A 24,851-nucleotide genomic window follows, 5' to 3' on the forward strand; every position below is an offset into this window, starting at 1 on the left:
AGGCACACTTACACACTCACACACACCATGCACACCACGCACACCACACCCATACCCATGCACCACACACTCATGTGTACACCGCACACATGCCCCCGAGACACACCTGCTCACTGCACACCACAGTAAAGACACACACACACACCCATTCACCTTGTCAGTAGGACAGGCCTGGAATGAAGCGCTCAGAAGCCCATATGCCTGCCTTGCTGCCTCCGCCCTCTGAGCCTGCTTCGCCAGTAGGACTTTCTTTGAGTCTTAAAAAAGATGCTAAGTGCCCCAGGAGGGGGATGAGTTTGGGGTGCAGGAGATAGGACCCACGCCTGGGCGTGGGAGCAGGCCCTGGAAACCTCACAGGCGCTCCCTGGGCGGCGGCTCTGCTTGGGCAGGTGGCCCAGGGCGGAGGGCCCATGGCTCCAGGGCGATTCCCCTGAACACAGCGCCCTCCGCCTGCCGTGCCTCACGCGGGGCCGCTCCCCACGCCTCGGCTCCTCAATGAACCTTTGTCCGACTGGAGCCTGTTAGTTTTGGCTCCTAGCAGCCCGTGGAACCAGGCCCAGATCCCAGGAAAAGCCAATGGAGACCGCTCTTTTGAAGAAAAAGAGTCGGAGTCCTGGAAGAGAGACCAGTCTAGCATTATTCACTCATTCGCTCATGTAAGAAACCACTTATTCACCATTATCCTCGTATTTGGATCTAGGGCACAGAACCGACTTGTGCACAAGTTTCGTATCTGCTCATGTGATGAATTGCCTTCTGTAATTAACTGGAAGCCCTGTAAGGCTTTGGACTGTACCTGGTCTTGTTCCCTTGTTTATTTTGAAGAAAAAAAAAAAATATATATATATATATATAAAAAATACATTCCTATGTTATATTTGAGCAGTAGAAAACAACAGTAAACAGTGAAAACTTAACTCACCGACTGAGGCTCCTTAATTCTTGATTCAGCTCTCCAAAGGAAATCACTGTTTCCTGTTACCTGTTTTCTTGTGTGTCTTCCCTGAGATTGACTGGACATTTTCTTCCCTCCTTTCCTGTGTGTGTGTCTGTGTGCACGTGTCTTTTGAAAATACAAATGGTGGCCACGCTGTGTATCTTCCACCTTTTTTTTTTTTCTTTCCCACTTAATACATCTTGCAGATCTTGCTGTTTGTTAGGTACTTAGTGTTAGTCACTCAGTCATGTCTGACTCTGGAACCCCATGGTCTGTAACCCGCCAGGCTCCTCTATCCATGGAATTCTCCAGTTAAGAAGATTGGAGTGGGTTGCCATTTCCTCCTCCAGGGGATCTTCCTGACCCAGGGATCAAACCTGGGGCTCCTGCGTTGCAGGCAGATTTTTTACTGTCTGAGCCATCAGCACATGTAAATGTTTGTTGTTCCCAGCCTTTTCCTCCCACCGACAGGGCTGTAGTTTAATGTCTTCTATTTATGTCTTTGTGTCCGTGTGCAGATGGGTCTGGAGTAGAGTCTACTCCTAACCATGGGATTGGGAGTTGGGGGGATGCGCATTTGAAATGTTGATACACAGTTGGCCACTTGCCCTCCGAAGGTCACAGTTGTTTTTGCCCCTCATCACATCCCGTCCCTGGTGCCAGTGTAACCATCACTCTCGCTTACCAGAATTCTGAGCTGACTGGGAAATCAAAGTGGAGTCAGTTCACAGCAGCACTGTTCACAATGGCCAGAACATGAAACAACCCAAATGTCCGTCAGCAGATGAAGGAGTAAACAAACTGCGGTCTCTCCATCCAGTGGCACGTGATTCAGCCATGAGAAGGGAGGAAGCACTGACACATGCTGCAGTGTGGGTGAGCCTCGAAACTATTGCGCAAGGTGAAAGAGCCAGAGTCACAAGGCCGCGTATTTTATCATTTGGTTTATGTGAAATGTCCGGAGGAAACAAATCCACAGAAACAGAAAGTAGATCATAGTTGCCAGAGGCCAGGGGAGGAAGTAACAGGGAGTGACTGCTATGGGTACAGGGCTTCCTTTTGGGGTGAGGAAAACAGCACTGAAACCAGCAGTGATGGTTACATGGCATTCTGGACAGACTTCATGCCAGTGAACTGTGCATTTTAAATGGTCAAAGTGGTAACTTTGATGCTACATATATTGTCAGTTCAGTTCAGTCACTCACTCGTGTCCGACTCTCTGCGACCCCATGAACCGCAGCACGCCAGGCCTCCCTGTCCATCACCAACTCCCGGAGTTTACCCAAACTCATGTCCGTCGAGTCGGTGATGCCATCCAGCCATCTCATCCTCTGTTGTCCCCTTCTTCTCCTGCCCCCAATCCCTCCCAGCATCAGGGTCTTTTCCAGTGAGTCAACTCTTCGCATGAGGTGGCCAAAGTACTGGAGTTTCAGCTTCAGCATCAGTCCTTCCAATGACCACCACAAAAAAAGGTTCAGCAGATGTTGGCCAAATTATCCCCTGTATCGTTGATCAAGCTGCGGACGTGACTTGTCAGGGAACCCCAGACTGTCTTTCTAAGCAGCCCCAGGCAGCCCAGAACTAGGAGAGGCCTCCCCCACCCCAGGCTCGCTCTCTAGGCGTGGAATGGGAGGGACATGGGCCCTCAGGAGACAGCTTGTCCCCAAGAGGAAAGAAGGGGCTGCAACCCCCATGCCAGTCCCTTCTTCTACAGTCTTTAGCACACCAACTCACCCTCCCTGAGGAGGAGACAGATCTAGGAATGTGTTTTTGTTTTTTAATAAAAATTTTTTGAAGTACAGTTGACTTACAATGTTACATTTAATTTCTGCTGTATAGCAAAGCGACTCAGTTATACACACACACACACACACACACACACACACACATATATGTATTCTTTTTCGTATTCTCTTCCATTATGGTTTATCTCAGGATATTGAATATAGTTCCCTGTGCTATGCAGTAGGATCTTGTTTATCCATCCTGTCTATGCTAGTTTGCGTCTGTTAATCCCAGACTCCCAGTCCTTCTCTCCTCCACTCTTACTTCCCCGATGGCAACCACACATCTGTTCTCTGTGAGTCTGTTTTTCTTTCATTCATGGATACGTTCATCTGTGTTGTATTTTAGATTCCACATGTAAGTGATGTCATATGGTATTTGTCTTTCTGACTTACCTTCGCTTAGTATGATGATCTCTATTTGCATCCATGTTGCTGAAAATGACATTTTAACGGCTGAATAACATTCCACTGTGTGTATGCAGCACATCTCCTTTATCCATTCATCTGTTGATGGACATCTAGGTTGTCTCTGTGTCTTGGCTATAATAGATAGCGCTGCTGTGAACACTGGTGTGCGTGTCTTTTCAAATGCTAGTTTTCTATCGGGGTATGCCCGGGAGCGGGATTGCCACGTCACGTGGGCCTCTGTTTTTAGTTTGTTTCCTGAGGAACCTCCATGCTGTTTTACATAGTGGCGGTGCCGATTTACACCCCTCCAACGGTGTACGCAGGTCCCCTTTCTCCACATCCTCTCCACGTTTATTATTTGCAGACTTTTTAATGATGGGCATTCTGACTGGTGTGGGGTGATACCTTATTGTAGTTTTGATTCGCATTTCTCTAATAATTAATGGTGATGAGCATCTTTTCATGTGCCTAGTGGCCATCTGTATGTCTTTTTTTGAGCAGTATCTATTTAGATCTTCTGCCCATTTTTTGATTAGGTTGTTTGGTTTCATTTTTTGTTGTTATTAAATTGTAGGAGCCATTTGTGTATTTTGGAAGTTAAGCCCTTATCAGTTACATCATTTGCAGATATTTTCTCCCAGTCCTTAAGTTGTCTTTTTGTTTTGTTTATGGTTTCCTTTACTGTGCAAAAGCTTGTAAGTTTGATTAGGTCCCATTTATTTATTTTTGCTTTTATTTCTATTGCCTTGGGAGACTGACCTCAGAAAACATTGGTACGATTTTTGTCAGAGAATGTTCTACCTATGTGCTTTTTTAAGAATTTTATGATGTCTTATATTTAAGTCTTTAAGCCATTTTTGAATTAATTTTTGTGTGTGGTGTGAGGGAGTGTTATATTTTCATTGATTTATATGCAACTGACTTTCCCAGCACCACTTGCTGAAGAGGCTGGCTTTTCCCCCTTGTGTATTCTTGCCTCCTTTGTTGAAGATTAATTGCCCATGGGTGTATGGGTTTATTTCTGGGCTCTGTTCTGTTCCATTGATCCATATGTCTCTTTTTGTGCCAATACCATGCTGTTTTGATTACTGTAGCTTTGAGGTATTATCTGAAGTCTGGGAGGGTTATGCTTCCTGCTTTGTTCTTATTCCTCAAGCTTGCTTTGGCAGAACTGGGTCTGTTATGGTTCCATTAAAATTTTTAAGATTATTCTAGTTCTGTGAAAAATGGCATGGGTATTTTGATAGGTAATGCTTTAAGTCTGTAGATTACTTTGGGTAGTATAGGCCTGGGAACATTTTGCCAGTGGGATTCCAGGAAGCATGAGGAATGGTGAAGAAGTAATACCTTACAAGCAAATATGGTTGCATGACCAAATGAATGGACTCCACCACTGTCTGGGCCCTACCTTGGAGCCTGTGCCTGCTTTCTTTTGCAGAGAATGCTCTGACCAGGAGTTCAGAGCTCCCTGGAACCAGCAGAACCCCAAATCCCCACCTCAGTTTCATCCTTACCCGTTCTTAATGCCAGCTCCTGTCTGTGCAAGGCTTGTATTTTAATTTTCATTCCAAAGCAGTCTCTTGCCATCCTGCCAGAGAATTCAGTTTGCCATTCCACTCAGCAGCAGTTTCGAGAGAGAGTTTGTTGTGCTGTAGACTTCCTGCCTGGTGTCATGAACCTGTCTTCTAGGAAGGATGGCCGTGGTAGGGGGTGTGTGAAGACTTTTCTTTATGGAAAAGTTTAGCATTCACTTAGTCATTCCATATTTAATCACACCTCCCACCTGCCAGGCACTGTGCTCGGATGAGTCAGACCCAGACCCTGGCCTTCGCAGAGTCAGATTGGGAGAGTAAGGGGTGAATCCAGGGTCCCTGTTCTAACCAGGAAGCCCTGGTGTTGGTGTGGGGGGTGATGTTTAAGAAGGCAGGGTTGGGAGGTAAGGCCAGAGGAGGTCTTTTGTTTATGGAGGGCGAAACCAGTAGTCTCGGAGATTTTTTTTCTTTTTTACATTTTAAAATTTTATTTGTTTGTACCAGGTATTAGTTGTGGCACATGGGATCTTTGATCTTCATTGTGGGCATGTGGGATCTAGTTCCCTGACCAGGGATGGAACCCGGGGCCCCTGTATTGGGAGAACAAAGTCTTAGCCACTGGACTACCAGAGAACACCTCAGAAATTTTAATAATGTGTTTCTGGTTACACTTTAAAGAAGGAATATAGCAGAACCCTGAGTTAGGCGAAGAAGCATCCCAGCCAACTGTGTCTGGAAGCCGAGTTAAGCTAGGGTGGGGTTTTGGGGGGAGCAGAAGTCTGCCCATGGGTGCTTTGTGGGAATCCTGCTCTAGGGATCCCTGCCAAGGAACTGCCCATTAGAACTCCGTAGAGCAGCCTGTCTTATACATTCCATGGGAAACTAGACTTGGGGTGCCTCCACAGGAAGGGCCCCCGCCCTTGTCTGTGGGTGCCTGCGTGGGGAATGTCTCCTGTCCTCATTGAGGGTTAGCAGTGACGTCACATCAAAGGCGGGAGAAGCCCTTTCCATAAGGAAACATCTAGATGTGTGTCCCGCATTTTTCTAACACTTTGCATGTGCAGTTGAGTTGCCGTGTGTGGGTGAGTGTCCATCAGCCATCGCCTCTGCTTTCACCCTCTCCACCTCTCTGGGCGGTTTAGGTTTTAGTTTTGGTTTCAGACTTAACTTGTTCGTGTCAGCTGAGCGCCGCCTATCGGCTCTTGAGGTATTACAAAAGCCTAGGGTGATGGGTGATAGCCGTTGGACATAAGGAGTGAACATCCCTAGGGTAGAAAGAGGCAGACGTCTAGCAGTTTGGGGGGAAGAAGATGAGAACCCGAGAGTTACTTTATCAGAGTGGGTTTCTAGCCTCCAGGGTCTGACCTCTCTCTGAATCTTCCCACCCGTTTCATGGTCAGTAATTGAAGATGTCGGTGTCATCTGACTTCTCTAAGGCGCTCTTATGCTCTCATCAGCCACTACGTAAAGTAAGGGTGGGTTTATATTTAAGCCTGCTGGTTTGTTTTGTGGGTTTTTAAAAAAATATTCTTTCGAGGTTACGAAGAATGTGTCTTAAGAATGTGACTGCGCGTGTGTGCATTTAATCCTTCTTAAAACGCTCTGGAGGCAATGGTATTATTGTGATTTTACCCAGGCAACTGGCATGTCAGAGGAGTTTCGTGGCTATAATAGTTCACTTCTAGTATGCAGTTGCACCACAGAGACTCAGAAACACCAGGCTGCTGGCTGTTGAATGTGGGTGACAGCTGAGGTCGAAGTGCCTTTGGACTGGGGGAGCAAAGGCAGAAAGGCATGTGACTGGCTTAAAGCCCCTGACCCTTTGCACTGAGGCTGCTGCTGTCTGTCTGACCCTCCAGTTCTCAGAGGACTTGCTGTGATGTTTTCTTTGTGGGGTTCTCAGCCTTCTCTCCGACAATCCACAGCCTGGCCTGGTGCTGGGTTGGAAGATGGGGCATGAGATTTGCCAAGAGCTTCTGATGAAGAAACCAGGTGTTCAGGTTTGGGGAGCGTTTATTACTTAGGCGCTCTCTTTGAAGACCCCAGCTGTTGTGACTGCTGGCACATCTCTGCTTGTCACATGGCCTGTGAGTGGCTTTGGAGAAGGGGGCAGGGCTGTGGCCTGCAGTGATGTAGAACTTACAGAACCCCTTTTGGTATGGACCAGAAAGAGTGCCTTGCCCATCTCAGCCATCTGGAGAGGGGAAGCCCTATGCCAGCGGCTCAGAGGTGGCTCCTGGCACAGCCCGTGGAAAACCAAACCATCTGAGCAGGCTGTGCCACCAGGGAGTGTCCCTTGCCTGCCACCAGCTTTGTTGGCAAAGGCTCTTTAACTCAGTCAGTGAAGGATTATTGCGCGAGCCCCTGTGTTGTGCTGAGTTCGGTGCTGGGTGGTTAGGGTGGGGATACTAGAAGGGCCCTCCCCTGAGAAGCTGCACTTTGGCGGCCGGAGGTGTGGAGACACATTGCTGTACAGGGAGTGGATGATTGTGTCCTTGAGGTGTGAACAGCGCTCAGAGATCCTGAAGGGGCTGGCAGCAGCCTGGGAGAGGCCAGTGCCGGCTTGGAGGAGATGGTGTTTGAGCATCACTTGGAAGGATGAGCAGCTGGCCAGGGGCAGAGTGAGCTCCGTGAAGAATGGGGACTGCCAGTGCAGGGGCCTGGAGGCAGGAGAGGGCCCTGCGGGTTCTAGGGCCAGTGGGACATTTGTGTGCCTGGATCGTCAGTGCCTCCTGGGGACTGGTGGTCGAGACCAGGTTCAAGGAGCCTGGCTTTCCTTCAGTGGTCAGCAGATTTCTTTTTTCTTCCCCCCAGCTTTGTTGAAATAAAATTGACATGTAACATTAAGTTTAAGGTATACAGCATGGTGATTTGATACACGTATAAGGTAAAATCCACAGAATTTTAGCTTTTAATTATGGAAAAATTTGAAGATATGCAAAAGTCAACAAAATGAGATAGTGAAAGTGACTTTATATCCTATTGAGCCTAGCCTGTGGCTTGTATGGATTAATCCAGAATCTTGAGGCCTGGAGTGATGGGGTGGCACATTTCATTGTCAGAGAAACCACTGAGTGTCCCCCTCCTCATTTTACCTTTCAGTGGGAAGTTGGTGTCTCCGAAGTGGAAGAATTTTAAAGGCCTGAAGCTCCAATGGAGAGACAAGATCCGGCTCAACAACGCCATCTGGCGGGCCTGGTACATGCAGTGTAAGTGCTGAGTGGCTGGACCCACGACCCTGTAGGTTCTGCCACCGAGAGGCCTGTGCACCTTGGGGCCTGGAGCCGGGTCTTGGAACCCTGTGTGTCAAACAAAAGTCTCTCTCGGGCAATCTGCGGAGACAGGAGAACCAAGCCAAATCCAAGTGTCCGCAGGAGGCTCAGTGTTGTAAGGCAGAGGGGAAGGGTTGGGTGTACAGCTGAGGGGTGACATTTGGAGAGTCAAGGAACAGTCCCCGTTTTCAGCGGGCCTGAGAAGGTGCAGGCCCAGGCCATGGCCTGTGTCCGGCTGGCGTGGGTGCTGGGGGGTCTGGTGATTCCTGCAGGAGACCGGCATGCCGGGGGTCCCCTAGGCTCAGGCTGGTGTTTCCTCTTGATCGGGCAGACTCCCTTTCTCGCCCCCACATCACTGAGAGAGTCTTTCCCTTTGACCTGGACCCTTTATTTCCCCAAATCTCATTTTCCAAGAGGAGAGCACTTCAGGATCCCCCCAAGGGGTGGGGTGTAGACAGCGGGGCAGGGCTCCTCGGTGACAGCGTCTCACCCCGCCCCGCCCAGATTTGGAGAAGCGCAAGAACCCCGTGTGCCACTTTGTTACTCCACTGGACGGCTCTGTGGAAGTGGACGAGCACCGCCGGCCCGAGGTACTTGGCAGTGATGGGCCCTCACTCGGGAGAAGGAGGTGACTCACGAGGGCCGGGCCGAGGGCTGGGTCCCTACAGAGGAAGGCTGCAGGGCAGAGCACTTGCGTCCTGGTGGCTGTTATCCCGTGAGATGCGACGGCGATGTGGGGGCACGTGGCCCCTGATACCCCGCAGAGGCTCCCCCTTCTCAGGCCAGGCTGATCCAAGGACTTGGGGCTTCCTCCAAACAAGACTTACCCTCTGCTTTCCTTTAATGTCGGCGCGTCTCTGGAAGTCAGCTGGGGAGGCGGTGGGGGGACAAGGCAGACATCTTTAACCACTGAAGAGTGACCTCCAGATCTTTATATACTGAGAGGGAAAGATGGTGAAGACATAGTAAATGAAAAGAAGCAAGTTGCCCAACAGGGTTTTAGTATCTTCAGGTTAATTTTTGGAAGCATGTATCTGTGTGATTATACATGCATAGGAAATGTCTCAAAGGATATTCAGAACTCGCACTTGTGGGATTAGTGTGAGGAGGAGAGAAGACTCCACTTTCACTTTCTTCTCTTCTGTATTGTTTTAGTTTCATCCAAGCTTGTCTTACTGTTATGATGAAAAGGGGGAAACTTGGAAAGTAACCTAACACAAGACAGCTTGGAGCCAAGGGACACGATCTGGTATCAGACGGTGGTAAAGAATCTCATCACTTTTTAGGTCTGGTAATAGTATTGTATTATTCACTGTGGAGATTCTTCACTGTCTAAGACACATAGTGAAGTATTTTAGGTGAAATTATATGACATTTATGATAGGATGTCTGGGACTTGCTTTAATATTCTGCAGCCATCAAAAGAAACGAATGTGAAAGTGAGGTGGTCTCGCTGAGGCTGTCATGATTCCTGGTCACCAGAATTCAGAGATAACTGTGGAAGGGGCTCCCGCCCTGCATGGTGGGGAGGTTGAGCTGGACCTTGGAGGTCCCTTTCTGCCGGAACCTTCTGTGACTGGCTGTTTCTTTTCACCCTTTGGCAATGTGGTGGAGCCTCAGGGCATTTGAGAGCTAGCCCGAGTCTCTGGCAATTCCTCCAGCTCCCGGATCTCTGTGCTCCTCCCCTGCCGAGCACTTTATCTGAGCCCTACTCCAGTCCAAGCTCTGGACCCTGGGCCCCCAAAGTCCCCTAGGTTATCTTGGGGGGTAAGATAACCTAGTGAAAGCTCACCTTCACTCAGAGGCTGGGCATGGCCCAGCAGAGGCCGACACACTCTGTGGATGAAGCCGCAGGCAAGCAGCCGGCGACTCAGAGCTGGATTGCCCGGGCCTGACGTCTGGAGTCAGACGCTTGTTCGCTGGCAAGGTGAGCTCTGCGAATAAAACCCAACACCGCCTCTTCCCTCTGCCCTGCGTCTCTCCCACAGGCCATCACCACGGAAGGAAAGTACTGGAAAAGCCGCATAGAGATCGTGATCCGGGAGTATCACAAGTGGAGAACCTACTTCAAGAAAAGGGTATCTGGAGACTTCCCTGGTAGTCCAGTGGCTAAGACGCAGTGCTCCCCAGGCAGGGGACCCGGGTTTGATCCCTGGTCAGGGAGCTATATAGATCCTACATGCCACAACTGAGACTCGGTGCAGCCAAATACATTTGAAAAGGACTTCCAGCCCATATTTACTCAGTACACTGACCCCTGATGCTCTGGCTCAGAGCTGTCAACCCATTGCCCACTGCCCCCCACCATGGCCCCTGCAGCCCATCGTTCTATCCCAGCCCAAGTGGTGACCTGCTTTGGTTGTGTGAGCTTTGTTCTCAGTCTGTCCAGCTTGGGGCTGGGGCTGTTTATTCCGCAAACGCTGGTCAGGAATCTCTGAGCCCAGCTTCAGCCTGGGGATGACAGGAGCAGGATCCTTCTCGCCACCTTCCTCCCAGAGAGAGAAGGCCTAGATGCTCTGAAAGTGATCCTCTTCTGGGGAGGAGAGGCTGAGGGCCTTGTCCCCTCTCTGGGCCTTGGGGGACCACCTTGTCCCTCTCTCCTTTCTCCACAGCTCCAGCAGCACAAGGATGAGGATCTTTCCAGCCTGGCCCAGGTGAGCAAGTGTGGGGGCCGTGAGGACCCTCACGGGACCTGCCCCTTTACAAGAAACAGCAGTGGTGTGGGTGGCCCAGCACCACAGCAGAAGGTGGTGGGGACATGGACTCTCCCTGGGGCCAGAAGAGGGACATAAAGGAAAGAAGCCAGTTCTCTGCAGGTCCCGTCCCCTGGCCTCGTCTCTTACCTGGCAGCCCTTGCTACTCTGAGAAACTGGGCCACGTATCTCCCCAGCGTGACTTGACTGAGAACTTGCAAGTCACCGGTGCCTGTTTGGCTTTTCCTTCCCCTGTTGGTGGTAGGACGATGACATGCTTTACTGGCACAAGCACCGGGACGGCTGGAAGACGCCAGTCCCCATGGAGGAGGACACGCTGCTGGACACGGACATGCTCATGTCGGAGTTCAGCGACACCCTCTTCTCCACACTCTCCTCCCACCCGCCCGTGGCCTGGCCCAACCCCCGTGAAATAGGTAACCCGCCCCCAGACCCTTGATGGAAAAGGGTACCATCTCCACCCCAGGAGGAGTCCCCAGGGCAGGCTCCTCTTTGGGTCCATCCCTGAGCCTCTGTCGCTTGTTTGGGGGGAGTGCTGAGGAGAAGGCGTGGCCGACCTTGCTGTGTGGGGGCCCCATCGAGCCTATGGTGCCGCTGCCAGGGAACAGTGGGGGGTTTGGTCTGAACGACTTCACATTTCTGATCCTGTCCCCTCACCTGAGGACATGGGCCTGGGGCCAGTGACAGGGCCTGAGACTCACTCTCGAGAAAATCACATGCACTCCAGTTGCTTGGCCTCTCACCTCAGAGCTTGCAGCCATCCAGTTAACCCTCCGGGAGGAGCCCACAGATGAAGTCAGCACCGAGGGGTCTCTGCAGAGCTGTTCACAGCACAGCGTCTGCTCCCAGATACTCACTCAGTTTACCTTTCCCCTGCAAACTCACTTTCTTTCCCACCCTCTGAGGGTGGAGAATGCCCATGAACCCCCCCCCCCCCGAGAAATCCTAGCCCAGGAGAATGCGAGTAGGGCCAGGGAGATCCAATCTGGTCCCCTCATACATTCCCACAACATGGACTGAGAAGGTCAAACAATCCCTCTGTCTCCTTTTTATTCTAACAGCGCACCTGGGAAACGCAGACATGATTCAACCTGGGCTGATTCCATTGCAGCCCAACCTGGACTTCATGGACACCTTTGAGCCCTTCCAGGGTGAGGACTTGGGGCAGAGAGAGAGCTTGCGTCTCCCTTTGCCCAGGACAGAGTGGGCCGGGCTTCCCTTTCATAGAGGGGAACTGTTAGAATGGGCCAGGAAGCGGTCTTAGAATTCGTCCAAAGCTTGCTTTTTTTTGGTAGTAGCTGCAAGGCAATGGCACCCCACTCCAGTACTTTTGCCTGGAAAATCCCATGAACGGAGGAGCCTGGTAGGCTGCAGTCCATGGGGTTGCTAGAGTCGGACACGACTGAGCGACTTCACTTTCACTTTTCACTTTCATGCATTGGAGAAGGAAATGGCAACCCACTCCAGTGTTCTTGCCTGGAGAATCCCAAGGACAGGGGAGCCTGGTGGGCTGCCGTCTATGGGGTCGCACAGAGTCGGACACGACTGAAGCGACTTAGCAGCAGCAGCAGCAGCAAGGCCTGCAAGTGTTTCTCAGCCTGCGCGTCCCAGAGCCCCAGGTTCAGCCTTGACTGCAAGCAGTTCCCCCTCTGGGCAACAGGGGGCGCTGGCGACACAGCTGCCGCCTTGCGGTTCCCTGCAGTTATAAATGATCCTCGAACTCCCACAATCCTTAAACACCGAGGCCTGGGGCTGTTTCAGAGCCCACACTGGTTGCCAGCGTGTACAACTCCAATCAGAGGGCCTGTTTCAGCAGAGTTACCTCGGTGCGGGGGGAGGGGTGCCCTCTGGCCATGGCATTCCTCTGGGTAAGGTGGGGTTCAGTGCCCAGTTTGTTTGGATCTTAATTCAGTCAAATGGCAGGCACAGAGCTCACAGGCCCCCGATGTTGTCTTTCAGACCTTTTCTCTTCCAGCCGCTCCATTTTTGGCTCCATGCTGCCTGCACCCGCCTCAACGCCTGCACCAGATCCCAACAGCCCACCTGCTCAGGTAGAGGGAACTTGGGGAAAGGGAAAGGGCACCGGGCTTCCAGTCATTAGACCTCTGCAGCAAAGTGCTAGGGGTTGCTCGATCCGGTGCTGGACTCACACATAATGTGTAGAGAAGTTATTCTAGCCCTCCTAGAGAGCGTCTGTAGGTGTCCACAAGGTGGGAGACAGTCTCAGTAAATGCTGCTCCCCCCTAAGGCCCCAGATAACCTGTGTGTGGCAAGCTTCGTCTTGACCAGTTAAGAAAGGACCAGTGAAATTATCTTTCAATTAAAAATAAATAACTTTTTTTTTGAAAAAGAAAGGACCAGTGAGATAGCAAAGAAAAATGTGGTTGCTAAGAAGTTCCTCGTATTTCTTTTCCTTTTTGCTACGCACTCAGCACAAGTTGGCTACCAGGAGCTGGGGCCGCTGAGCTGAGGGAGGCCCGGCTGGTTGCCCTTAAGAGGCTCTCAGTTAGTATCCAGTTAGTGTGCCCTGGCCCCCGCTTCTTCCATCTGGCTCAGGGAAGAGCTTCTTCTATGGTGACCGACAGCCGAACAATTGATTCCTTATAGCATTTCCCTTTTAGGAAGACGTGACCTCCCTAGAAGGTGATATGAGACAGCGTCCTGGGGGAGCCTCCTGAGCAGCTGCTAGCCAGGCTGCCCCTGCTCTGTAACAGAAGATAGCAGGGACTTTGGGGGGACCCCACCGGACTCCAGGAACAGGATATCCCCAGGCTGTGAGCCAAGTGTGTGCAGACAGTCACTGTGTCTGAGCCCTGTGTTATCACTGAGTCCCCAAAGGAAACAAGACCCCTGCTGGCATCCGGGGAGACCCAGCTCCATGTCCCCCAGATTAGGAGTCCCGGGCCTGGGAGATGTCGCCTCTGTCCCTTCTGCCCAGGGCTGGGTCCCAGGCACACGGTGTACGTGTCGGGCTCCGTGGCGTGTAGCGCTGGAGAGTGGCGGCGAGCTGTGTGACTGTAGCATTCGTTGCTCACTTCTTCTCTTCCTTCCTCAGGAGAGCATCCTGCCAACCACTGCTCTCCCTACCGATCTCCCCACCGCAAGCCTCCCCGACAGCTTCATCGCACCCCCCGCAGCCGCTGCCCTGGACCCCACGAGTGGGCAGGGCTGTGAACACCCGCCCCAGCCTGGGGACCCTTTCATGCAGCCGGCAGACCTGGGTCCCTCAGCACCGCCCCTGAGTGGCCCCCAGCCGTACCTGCCCGTGTTCACCTTGCCTTTGCTCTCGCCCAGCCCCGCCCCGCCGCCTCCTTCCCCCGTCTTGCCATTAGGCCCCCCTCCCGCCACTGCCCTGAACCCCCCAACTCCCCCCACCTTCCTGCAGCCCCAGAAGTTTGCCGAAGCTGGCAAGTCGCCCTCCGTCATCACCCACACGGCCTCCGCCACCCTCACCCACGACGCCTCTGCCACCACCTTCAGCCAGAGCCAGGGCCTCATTATCACCACGCGCTATCCGCCCCCCTCTGGGTCCCCCTACGGCCTGGCGCTGTCTCCCGTCACCCGGCCGCCAACCGTCGGGCCTCCCCAACCCCGTTTGACTTTTGTGCATCCCAAGCCTGTCTCCTTGCCTGGGGGGAGGCACAAGCAGCCCCCCAAAATAGTGCCTGCTCCCAAACCAGAGCCGGTGTCTGTGGTGTTGAAGAACGCTTGCCTCACCCCAGGTGAGTCAGGTGGGGGAAGGCAAGTGTGACCCCCCCCACCCACCCCCAGGACATTTCCTGTCCCTGAGGCTGACAAACTCGTGACACACACACGTCATGATCTTGGAAGCAGAAGGTTGTAAAAGATGATGTGTGTAGATCGAGTCTGTTTTCTATTCTGTGGTGTTCTTCCAGTCTCAACCCAGTGTGGGAAAAAACGTGGCCCTGGTCATCTCTTGCCTGGGTCTGTAATCTGTCCCCACCAAGGAGAAGTTGCAAAAATCTAGCATTGTCTCTCCATGCCCTACAGTGAGGGGTGGCGTCTCAGTGGCAGCAGAGGGGTCGTGTGCTGCTCCTGAGGCTCCCCCCGCCCAGCCCCCATGCGGCCTGGCTGGCCCAGGTTCAGTACCCGCGTCAGGAGCAGGCGCACAGCTGGGCCTCACCCTCACCTCCCCTTGTTCCAGCAGCTGCCTTCCCAGGCCAGCCGCAGGCAGTGATCATGACATCAGGCCCTCTGAAGAGAGAAGGGATGCTGGCTTCCACCGTGTCCCAGTCCAACGTGGTCCTCACGCCTGCTGCCCTCACCAGGGTGAGTGGCCGAGACAGGCCCTCAACATCTTATGATCCCAGGTGGCCCTCACGCGGCCTAGCTGTGCTCGGAGTGACCTCCCTCCTCCACGTCCCCTTAGGCTCCTGGAGTCGCAGAGTTCCCCAGCAGCATCCTGGTGACCGACCTCGGCCCTGGCCCGGGTAGCCAGCATGCCCCCGTGTCCCGGCTCTTCCCTCCCGACTCCCTGGTGAAGGGCGAGCAGGGCCCGCTGCACGGGGGCATTGCCCAGGTCCCTGCCACAGGCGCCGGTGACTCAGCTCTCCGCTTGGACCGCTTGGGACCGCGTGAGTGGAGTAGGGGGCCCACTGCTGGACCGGGGAGGCTGCCGCGGGTACCTGGGTGGAGCCTGGGCTGCTAGGCCGGGCGGTGAGGGATCCAAAACTGCCGGTGGCCTAGGCTAAGTGCAGGATCAACGAGGGATAGCCGCTAGCACCTTGTGGTGCCAGCAGCTTGTGTGCTCATGGGGACACCACTCAGCCTCCTTCAGAAGGGCCTGGCTCTGATGGGAACGTCCCTGTTGGTCTGGGGGTCGAGACTCTGTGCTGCCACTGCAGAGAGTGCAGGTTAGATACCTGGTCAGAGAACTGAGATTCCACATGCCATGCCAAGAAAGATTTAAAAAAATTTTTTAAAAGACCAGGCTCTGAGCTGCCAGTCCTGATCCACAAGAGGGCCTGGGTGGTCCTCGTTGATGGTTTTCAGAAACTGCAAGCCTGTGGTTGCTGTGGCCGCGGGAGCCCCCAGCCTGTCTGGGTTTGGCTGGTTGTCCCTGGCCTGTGTGCTGGCAGCGTACCTCGGGAGCCCCCTTCCTGCCTCCCCGGCTTGGACTTCGGTTGGTGAGACGGCCGGGGTAGGACTGATGTTGCCCAGGGAGGTCTGAGAGGTCTGGGAAATGATGTTCCCAAGACTCTGCTGCTGGTGGGGGCAGGTGGGGGGCGTTGGGGAGGGGTGGAGCCAGATGCCACCTCAGAGAGGGAGACCAGAGTGTCTTCCTGTCTTAGATACAACCAGCGTGGCTAAGCCCTCTGCCGAAGCATCTTTCTGAAGTGAAGAGGAGAACATGATGAGCGGGGAGCTAGCTCTCTGCTTACAGGGATCAGACAGGGACTCGTCCAAGGACAGGTTTTAAAGAATGAGGACCCTCGTCCGGGAAAATACAGACGCGGACTGGCTGTGGGTTGGGCCTGAAATGCGATGTGGGGGCTCGGGAAAACGTCACCTTGTCCACTGAGGCGGATCACCAGAGGTTAGAGCCGTGCTGGAGGCTTGAGAGCAGGGTAGGGAGGAGAGCAGCGTCAAGGCATCCGCGTCAGTGCTGTGAGGCGGGGCTGGGAAGGGCTTCCTGGGCGCAGCTCCTGAGCTGGGGCCACAGGCTTCCTCCATGGAGTTATTTGTGGGTACAAGAGTTCATTTGTTTTCCTAATTAAAAGATTTCTGGGGTGGGTAAAATTGAAAAAAGTATAAGAAAACACACACGTAGAGTTCAAAGAACAGGTAGCTTAAGTACTTGCCACCCAGGGTGAGCACCAGAGCCTTGCAGACGTGGAGGGGCCCCTGGTGCTCTGGGAGGCGGGCCTCTCTCTTTTCCTAGACCTGTGACCGCTGCACCCGGCAGGCCTAGCCAGGACCACCCCGCTGCCCCCCGCCCCCAGATGCTGGCAAGGATTTGCCTAGTTTTTGCTCTGGGCTGCCATGAGAGGTTGAGGGTGGGTTTCCCTTTGTGGGTGAGTCCCCACGCGGCTGGCACAGCCTGGTCCCTAAGGGGAATTTCTGCTCTTCCCAGGTCGGGACTGCCCGAACTCAGGGCAGGCCTCCCCGTGCGCGTCCGAGCAGAGCCCTAGTCCTCAGTCCCCCCAGAACAACTGCTCAGGGAAATCGCCTGCAGACCCCAAAAACGTGGCTGTTTTAAAGGTACCTCTTGGGTCTTGATCCCCTCGGAAGGCTGGGGAAGCAGGGAGAAGCGTATCCAGGGGCCATGGGGACAGCTGCGTCCCTGCTGGAGACATACTGGGAAGCCCCATGGGCTTGACAGGGGTCCCACACCTGAAATGGGGACATTCACCGCTTTGCCCTTGAGCATGTTGGCTCCTCCCCGCCCCACCTGCCCCCAGCCTTGAGGTGACAGTGGCCCCGAGCTCTGTGGAGCAGGGGCTGGCAGCTGCCACAACCGGGTCTGAGGTGTGGGGGTGGCCAGGAAGGGCCGGATCTGCAGCACCAGGCCCTCGCTGTGCTCTGTTCTGTAGGGATGGTTTTCTAGCCCCATCTTGTCGCCTCCTGGCTCCTCCTGGAGCCTCTTAGCTCCCTGTCACCCCCTCCTTCCACATAGCTCTCTATAGAGAATCTGAGCAGCAGGTGGGGATGGCAGGGGGGGGCCTGTGGCCAGTGACGGGCCGATTCCCCAGCAGAACCGGCAGATGAAGCACATCTCAGCCGAGCAGAAGAGGCGCTTCAACATCAAGATGGGCTTCGACACCCTGAACAGCTTAATTTCCAACAACACCAAGCTGGTGAGTGGCTGTGGGGGTCGGGGGAGAGGGTGGGCAGGGCGGGGACCGACAGGACCGGCACGTGGGGGCACCTGGTGTGCTGCGCGCTCTGACCCGGCCCCCTCGCAGACCAGCCACGCCATCACGCTGCAGAAGACCGTGGAGTACATCACCAAGCTGCAGCAGGAGCGCAGTCAGATGCAGGAGGAGGCCCGGCGGCTGCGAGAGGAGATCGAGGAGCTCAACGCCACCATCCTGTGAGGCTGGGCCTGGGGAGGGGGTGGGGTGGAGGGGGCTCGTCCTCCCCTCGCTCTCTTGGGCCTGCCCGCTGGATCCCCAGCCCCGCAGAGCTCCCCTGACTCTTGCTGTCATTTCAGCTCCTGCCAGCAGCTGCTCCCTGCCACGGGTGTCCCTGTCACCCGGCGCCAGTTTGATCACATGCGAGACATGTTTGACGAATATGTGAAAAGCCGGACCCTGCAGAATTGGAAGTTCTGGATTGTATCTTTGAGTTTTCTTTGCTCATTCCCCCCATCCCCACAACCCGTGACCTGAAACGGTGACACTGACCCTTCGGTTCCTTTAGAAAGAGGCTCTCTAAATAGTTGTCATTGAGTTTGTCAAGACAGGTAATGCTAGTTTCTGTCTCAAGAGAGACAGGGGCCCGGCCAGGCCTGCAGTGTTGGAGGGGGCTGTCCTTGGTGAGTGTACTGGCTGAGGGCTTCCCAGGGACACAGAACAGGCCTGCTTTGCACTGCCGAGTCCTTGAGAAGGGAAGAGGAGGCTGGAGCCGCTGGTGGGAGCAAGGAGGTGGGATCTGCTCTGACACGTCCCGGCATCAGCTCTGCCCTGCCACCTGAAACGGGCTCACAGAGTGACTGTGTGGCAGAGCCTGGATTTGAAGCTGGTTCCCTCTGGGCTGTTCTTTGGGTTTGTACCACATGCCCTTGACAGCTGTTAATGAGGCAGGGATGCCTGAGTGCTGGGCTCTGTCCCTGGGGCCCAGGCCTCCCAGCACTTGGCCTTCCAGATGGCAGCATGGCCCTTACGGGGGATGGCTCTGGCCCTGTCAGTCTCCACCCAGCCTCCGCTGTGCCCCTGAGTGCACAGTGGGGACACACGCGGGGTCGGCTGCCACACCCCCGGCCGTGGGACTGACAGGCTGAGGAGGGGTTCACAGGAGAGGAGGGCTGCGGGGGCAGGGGTATCTATGCGTGCGCTCCTGGGCGGGTTCTACAGGAAGAGATGACCGACAGCAGCTCCAGTCCCCCCTTTGCTCTGGTCCCTGAGTGGAGCTGGGACAAGTCAGAACCTCTGTGGTCAGTGGCAGGTTCCTCGGCATCAGGCTGAGAGTGGGGACTGAGGTCACAGCCTGAGCGCAGGGACGATTAGGGACATCTCTCCCCACCCTTCCATCCCCCTCCCCAGCTGTGCACAACACCCTGCCAGTCCCGAGGGGTGTCGGTCACGGGCACACCTGTGACTGGACTCCGCTCTCTCTGCGCTGGCTTATGGTTTCTTTAACCCAAGCGCTGTGCAGTTCAGCGTCATCATCAAGCCGCTGTTTGAGTCCTTCAAGGGCGTGGTGTCCACCAGCAGCCTGGATGAGCTGCACCGGACGGCGCTGTCCTGGCTGGACGAGCACTGCTCCCTGCCCATCCTCAGGCCAAGTGAGTGGGGGCTGCATGGGGGGCGTTGTGGGGCCGTGGGGGGCTTAGCCATGGAAGCGGCTGCAGAAATCCCAGGCTCCACCGTAGTTGGTCTGCACGCACCTGGGGCAGGAAGGTGAGGCCCTGCAGGTGAGGGGGTGCCTCCCAGCGCCTCGCTCGGCTTTCTGCCGTCTCCGTGTGTCCGTCTGATGATCAGACCCAGCTTGTGTTTGTTGAGCAGCTGCTCTTCCCCTGGCCTTGTGTCAGGTGTTTTCAGGCACACTTTCACGTTCAGCTCTTTTCATAAGGACCAAGGCTGTGTGTCAGGTCACAGGGACAAGCAGGAACAGCTCAGGGTGTTCCCCACTCTCCTGCAGGGTGGCAGATAGGATCGGGCATCATCTTAAAGGCAGAGGTGTGAGTGTCCAGACCGCAGCAGAGGCTCCCCTGGGGTTTGTGCCTCTCCTGGTTTGGGGGGCCCTAAGGATCGCCCCTCGGGGTGTACACGTGTAACTGCATGTTCTGTCTCTCGGGCTCAGAGCTGGCTCCCCCAGGCCACATCTGCAGGCTCCCCCTTCTATCTTGCAGCCGTGCTGAACACCCTCCGGCACCTGAGCACCACCACGTCCATCCTGACAGACCCGTCCCAGCTGCCCGAGCAGGCAGCAGAGGCCGTCAGCAGAATCAGCCAGAGAGCCGGGGAGTCCTAGCAGCGCTTAGCGGGCACGCGGCCACGTGGGATGCCGAGGAGACCCTTCCCCGCCTGTGGAGAGGAGGCTGCGCCCCTCACCTCTCCCGCTTCAGGGCCTCCTAGCCTCCCTGCGACTGTGGCCCTGGCCGCTCCAAATGCCGCGCTCAGGTCTGAAGCAGGTTTGGGTCCTGCCAACAGCAATAGCCCAGCTCTGGGAACCCCTTGCTGTGAACTCTGACTCAGCGACCTCAGTCACTGACCTCCCCTCACCTCAGAGAAGCCCAGATGAAGGGAAACGAGGGGACGCCGCCCCTCCCTGTCCTGTCCTGCTGGTGGGTGTCGGGGAGATGGGGGGGCCTGGCAGCAGTGCAGGGAGCCGACGGGCAGGAGGAGACCTCGCCCATTCCCCCAAGTTAGGACGCGTGAGGGTCCTTCCCAGCTGCTGTCTGGGATGCACCCTCCTGTCACGTCTCTTGCACCCCTGGGCTGTTGGAAGGTCTCCTCCTTCCTCCCCCAACTCTGACCTAATAGAGCGGATGTTGGCTCGGGCTTCGCAGGGCCGGGAAACCCTACAGCACATGTGTGCAAAGCAGTGGGTATGTGTGCCCCAGAGGATAACGAATGCGCCAGTGATGCGGAGCTGCTTCAGTCCTGGAGGTCCCCCGGGCGGTGCTGTGGTCTGTTTCACAAGTGGATTTGGTTCCACTTCACATCGCGGCAGCCACGATGGCACCAGCCCGGATTTCACATGGTGGGGGCTCAGCCAGGCCCTGCCCGCTCATGCCCCACCTGCTTCCAAGCCAGGAACAGCCGTGCTTGATGGACACCGCTAGCCCTGTGGGTGCAGCACGTGAAACACCAGGCTCCGCAGTGCTGCCATCGACCGGGTCCCCTCAGCTGGATTGTCCAGCCGGGAGCCCCAGCCCGTCCATCCCAGTTCCTGGACCAAAGACGCCAGCACCCCGGCATCTGCCCTGTCTTGTGTTTGGAGGCAGAAATTGGTCGACACAGAGCTCCGAGGTGGCTGCCTCGGAGCTGTCTCCAGGCGGCTCCGGATCAGTCAGGAGTTGAAGTCCGCTTTGGTCCAGGTGGAGGACTGTGGGGCCCGCAGGCCGTTTCCGAAGGTGGGAGTTACACCTGGAAGGGTTCGGAGGAGGGGGCCCGTGCTAGTCCTCCTCTCGCCGCGTCTGCGGGAGCAGTTCCAGGCAGAAGGATGCTCTCTAACACTCAGGAAGCCCAGCCAGGGCTACCTCCTCATTGAAAGAATGTGCTTTTCACGTCCTGCTGTGAAGTTCAGAGGCCGGCAGGCTTCCCCGTCAAACTCTGTCCTCCCTGCCCGAGATGGAGACCTGCCTGAGCAAGGGCCAGGCCAGGAGTCCTGCTGGGCTGGGCAGAGCTGTGGTGGGGGCTGCTGCGGGCCGCCCGCTGAAGCTTGGATCCTTTCGGAGGCTCCCACTGGCTCCTGGAGGCCTGTGGAAGGTGCCCTGGGGGCAGCCCCACCTCAGCCTCCGCTGGTGGAGGATGGAGGAGGGTCCTCCCCGGGTGGCCGGCCATGCCACTGCCTCCGGTCCCTCATCTGTGCGCCGGCCCTATCAGGAGCACCCCGGCGGCCCCCTCTGCCTCCCCAGAACACGTGTTTACAGGCCTTCGGATGGCTCTCCTGAGGGGCGGGCACAAGACAGGCTGGGCCAGCCCTGCGTGTCCCCTGGGAGGCGGGATGAGAGCCCAGCCTCCCCCCGAGTGGACACGAGGTCTCCCTCCAAGGGGGAAGAGCACTGCGAGGCTCGAAAGGAAAACAAAGGAAAATCAGAGACGTTCCCGGCCACGAGGGGCTGCAGAGGGTCCTGCGCTCAGCCGCGTCCCTGTTCCTGTGCCTTCGTCAACCGCGTGGGCGGCCGTGGAGCTCGGCCCAGCCACGACCTCTCTGAGATCAATAGCTTTCTCCCCACCCCATGTTGGGAGTCTTTTTATTTTTATTTTTTTTTAGCTCCATGGGATATAAAATTGGCCTCTTGCTTCTTTGGCCTACCTCTCCTGCCCTTTGGCTGATTTAATGTTCACGATTCTGTTTTTTAAATATTTAAAGCTGTTAGGTTGTATGAAGCATTGAAGGGTGCGTGTGCGTGTGCGTGTGTCTGTGTGTGGGCACGTGCGGGTGTGTGTGTGCGGTGTGTCCCAGCAGATGGTTAACTCGATGCATGTTTTGTTTTGAGATATTTACTTAAATCCATTTTTCTTGGTGCTCACCAGTATCATGGCTATAGGGCCACAAAGCTGTATTTTTTAACACAGACACAATTGTTTCTTGCTCTGGAAGTTTTCTTGTTTCAGAGTCTTGCCCACTGAGTCTGGCCGGACGGGGGGTGGCCCTAGCTTTGACCCTTGTCCTGGGGTCCCCAGCCGGGGTGCGGGAACCCCCAGGGCTGCTCTGCCAGCTGCCTCCAGTGAACGCTATGATTTGTTTACACTCCCTTTCACCCCACCTCCTATTTCTTCTCCCATAAAAGAGACTTAAAAACGCTGATTTTGGAGGATACAAAAATCAGTCTGAAAGAAAAAAAAATGCGTGCCTGGCACAGTCTCTGAAAGTGTTTCTGTGAAATCTTTCTGTGCCATCAGCTCCCTTCCTACCGCTGGTTGCCCTTTGACGACAAGTGGGAAATGCAGGGAAAGAGCGGGGCTTTCTGAGGTCGGCCGGCCCATCGCTGCCTCCGTCTCAGGCAGGTTACACATCAACCGGTCACCCCACACGCACACCCAGGAGGCCCCAAACCGGCAGGCGGGTGCTTTCCGGGGTCTTCAGGGCACAAGGGAAGGGTCCTGTCATCAGGAGTCGGTGCTGATGTGAGCGCCGGGTCTCGTTGGGGAGGGGTGGTGGGCGCCACAGGTGACCCCATGCACTCGGCTCCCTCCACTGTGTCCTGGCGACCCAACCCCACCTTCCCGGCCAGACAGAGGTCTGCTCTCTAGGTTCTCTCGCTCCGGGTAGTGGGAAGAGAAACTTGGATTCCGGGGATACGTGGCACTGCAGGGTGTGGCCGACCCCCTTGTCGCCCCCAGGTGAAGGGATGCAGTGATCTTACAGGCCCCCCTACCAGGAGGGTGTGGTCCCAGACAGCGCCCCTGCATCCTCTCAGCTCGGGCCTCCCCTCTGCGCTCCTGGAAGAATCCTGAGTGGCAGGCTCGCTGTTATTGTCAAGGTGGTCACCGGTTTTCACGGTGCAGCTAAACGAGGGCTTGTCGGGGTGATGCCGGGGTGGTGGGGGTTCCCGGGGGGCCGTCTGCATGGGGCCTCCTGCACACTTGCGCAGCATGGACCTGGCCCAGCCCTGGCTGAGCTGCCCACCTGGGTTCTTTTATCTCGTCTGGTAGGCGGGCTTAGAACAGCGCCCACCAGAGCAGCTCTGCAAAGTGCCTCCCAAGTTGTGAGCCTGCCCAGAAAGGGGGCCGAGGCGCCCCGATGTGGGCGAGGGAGCAGCAGTGGGCCGTGGTGTTTGGCTCTGTGCTCCAACGCCTCATATCTTAAAAGAGGATTTTCACCTCGCCTGAACATGAGGCAGGAGAGCAAGGGTGGAGGGGCTTCAGCCTTAGATACGTCATACGTGTCAGTGGTTGCCATGGCCTTAACCCACCTAGCAGACGGGTTTGGGTATCGGAGGGGCTCCAGGAACAGAGAGAAGCCTTACAACCCCCCAGGTGCCTCCACACAGATCACCTGCCCGATTTTCTTTTCCTTCTAAGGGACTTGGCCTTCCCTACTCACCACTCGGCAGGGGGTTTGCTGTTTTCTGTTGAGGCTTATGAGAAATCAGCCTTTGAGAAAGAAAAGGGAACTTTTCCTGTTGATTGTTGGCTTTGTGTGTGTGTCTACACATGTGTGCTTGCACAAGCCTGTGTGTGTGTGTTTACTCAATGGAATTCTATTTTTGTGAAATTTCTTTACGATTATGTAGCAAAATTCACCTCCATCCCTCAGTCAAACTTTTGGTTCCAGAATCAACCCTGGGCATCGCTCTTTTGAAGAATTCTCTCCTGGGTTTCTAAAATAGAGATGGGCCTCCCTCAAGGGCCGAGGTGGGGGAAAGGGTCGGGAGAAACTGAAGTCTGATGGTGTTCCATTGAGTCGACATCCGGAAGCTACAAGTAGGAAGGGCTCCACCCGGGAGCCCCGAAGCCCAGGCTGTTTCTCACGAGGGAGGCGGGCCGCGGCACCCGGCGCCGCTTTATCTGAATCTGTTCACACCACTTGTTTTGCTTGTGTAACGCCACGGCTGAAACAGCACCTTCTTTTCCTTTCTCGGGTTTCATCTCACGGTGTAAATGGTTCATTTTTTTTTTCCCCTGTTGTGCTCTCCGGTGACTGTGTCAGAGCTCCCCACCCAGGAGACAAGTCACCCCTCATGGGCAGAAAAAGCAAAACCCAAGAAGAGTGTTGTTCATCGCAGCCTCCCTCGGGCCTGCGCCACGCTGAGCTCGGTCGTTGATGCTCTGCTGTCGAGAAGCACGGTTCCACCAGCTGTATCCAACACTACAATGCAGCTCCAAAACTATATTTGCATCCAAGACAATAAAAAGCCGTATTTTTGGAAAAGCCTGTGACGTGTGGTCTTTGCTAACCCGGTTGGAGCAGTGGAGGAGGTGATAAAATGAGATGGGGGCAGAGGGGTGCCCGCGCCTGGCTCGCTCGTGCTGGCTTTCCCAGGTGGACAGAGCCCAGAGGTGCTTGAACAAAGTGCCCGTTTGCTCACATGGCGCTTCGGCGAACAGCAGCCACCCTGGAGTCTTCATAGGGTGGTCGTCAGGGTCACATGAAATCACGAATGTCCAGCTCCCAGAAAGCGCAGATTGCCACCAGCATGGCCAGCCCCAGGCCAGCACCCAGCGGGGATCTACGTCATCATCACACCCCAAGGGGCAGGGGCCTCCCTGTTGACTGTCGACCCAATACCATACACGGAAGATGCTGGAAAGTTGACCAGCAGAGATGTCCCTTTGTTGTGCTGAGAACTTTGATGATTTCTGCTTAATCTAAAAGCCCTTCTTTTTGCCCTCCCATCTTCCTCT

General features: G+C 55.2%; 1 protein-coding gene across 4 annotated transcripts in view; it reads left to right on the forward strand.

Annotated features, from left to right (window-relative positions):
• Positions 1-24,378, forward strand: part of MLXIP (MLX interacting protein) — a 60,717-nt gene extending 36,339 nt beyond the window's left edge. The window contains exons 2-17 of one of the 4 annotated variants that reach the window (XM_027566877.1): positions 7,767-7,873; positions 8,441-8,526; positions 9,925-10,014; positions 10,549-10,590; positions 10,895-11,066; positions 11,712-11,801; positions 12,610-12,701; positions 13,706-14,372; positions 14,819-14,940; positions 15,041-15,245; positions 16,745-16,872; positions 17,367-17,468; positions 17,577-17,704; positions 17,825-17,948; positions 18,988-19,117; positions 19,685-24,378. In XM_027566877.1, coding sequence (XP_027422678.1) covers positions 7,767-7,873; positions 8,441-8,526; positions 9,925-10,014; positions 10,549-10,590; positions 10,895-11,066; positions 11,712-11,801; positions 12,610-12,701; positions 13,706-14,372; positions 14,819-14,940; positions 15,041-15,245; positions 16,745-16,872; positions 17,367-17,468; positions 17,577-17,704; positions 17,825-17,948; positions 18,988-19,117; positions 19,685-19,806 — 2,407 coding nt within the window. In that variant the 3' untranslated portion in view covers positions 19,807-24,378. Of the gene's footprint in view, positions 1-7,766; positions 7,874-8,440; positions 8,527-9,924; positions 10,015-10,548; positions 10,591-10,894; positions 11,067-11,711; positions 11,802-12,609; positions 12,702-13,705; positions 14,373-14,815; positions 14,941-15,040; positions 15,246-16,744; positions 16,873-17,363; positions 17,469-17,576; positions 17,705-17,824; positions 17,949-18,987; positions 19,118-19,684 lie in introns of all 4 variants that reach the window. The other 3 variants (XM_027566874.1, XM_027566875.1, XM_027566876.1) reach the window with 3 other exon arrangements.
• The last annotated feature ends 473 nt before the right edge of the window (positions 24,379-24,851 follow it).

Source organism: Bos indicus x Bos taurus, chromosome 17, assembly GCF_003369695.1.
Source record: "Bos indicus x Bos taurus breed Angus x Brahman F1 hybrid chromosome 17, Bos_hybrid_MaternalHap_v2.0, whole genome shotgun sequence".
NCBI classification, from domain to species: domain Eukaryota; kingdom Metazoa; phylum Chordata; class Mammalia; order Artiodactyla; family Bovidae; genus Bos; species Bos indicus x Bos taurus.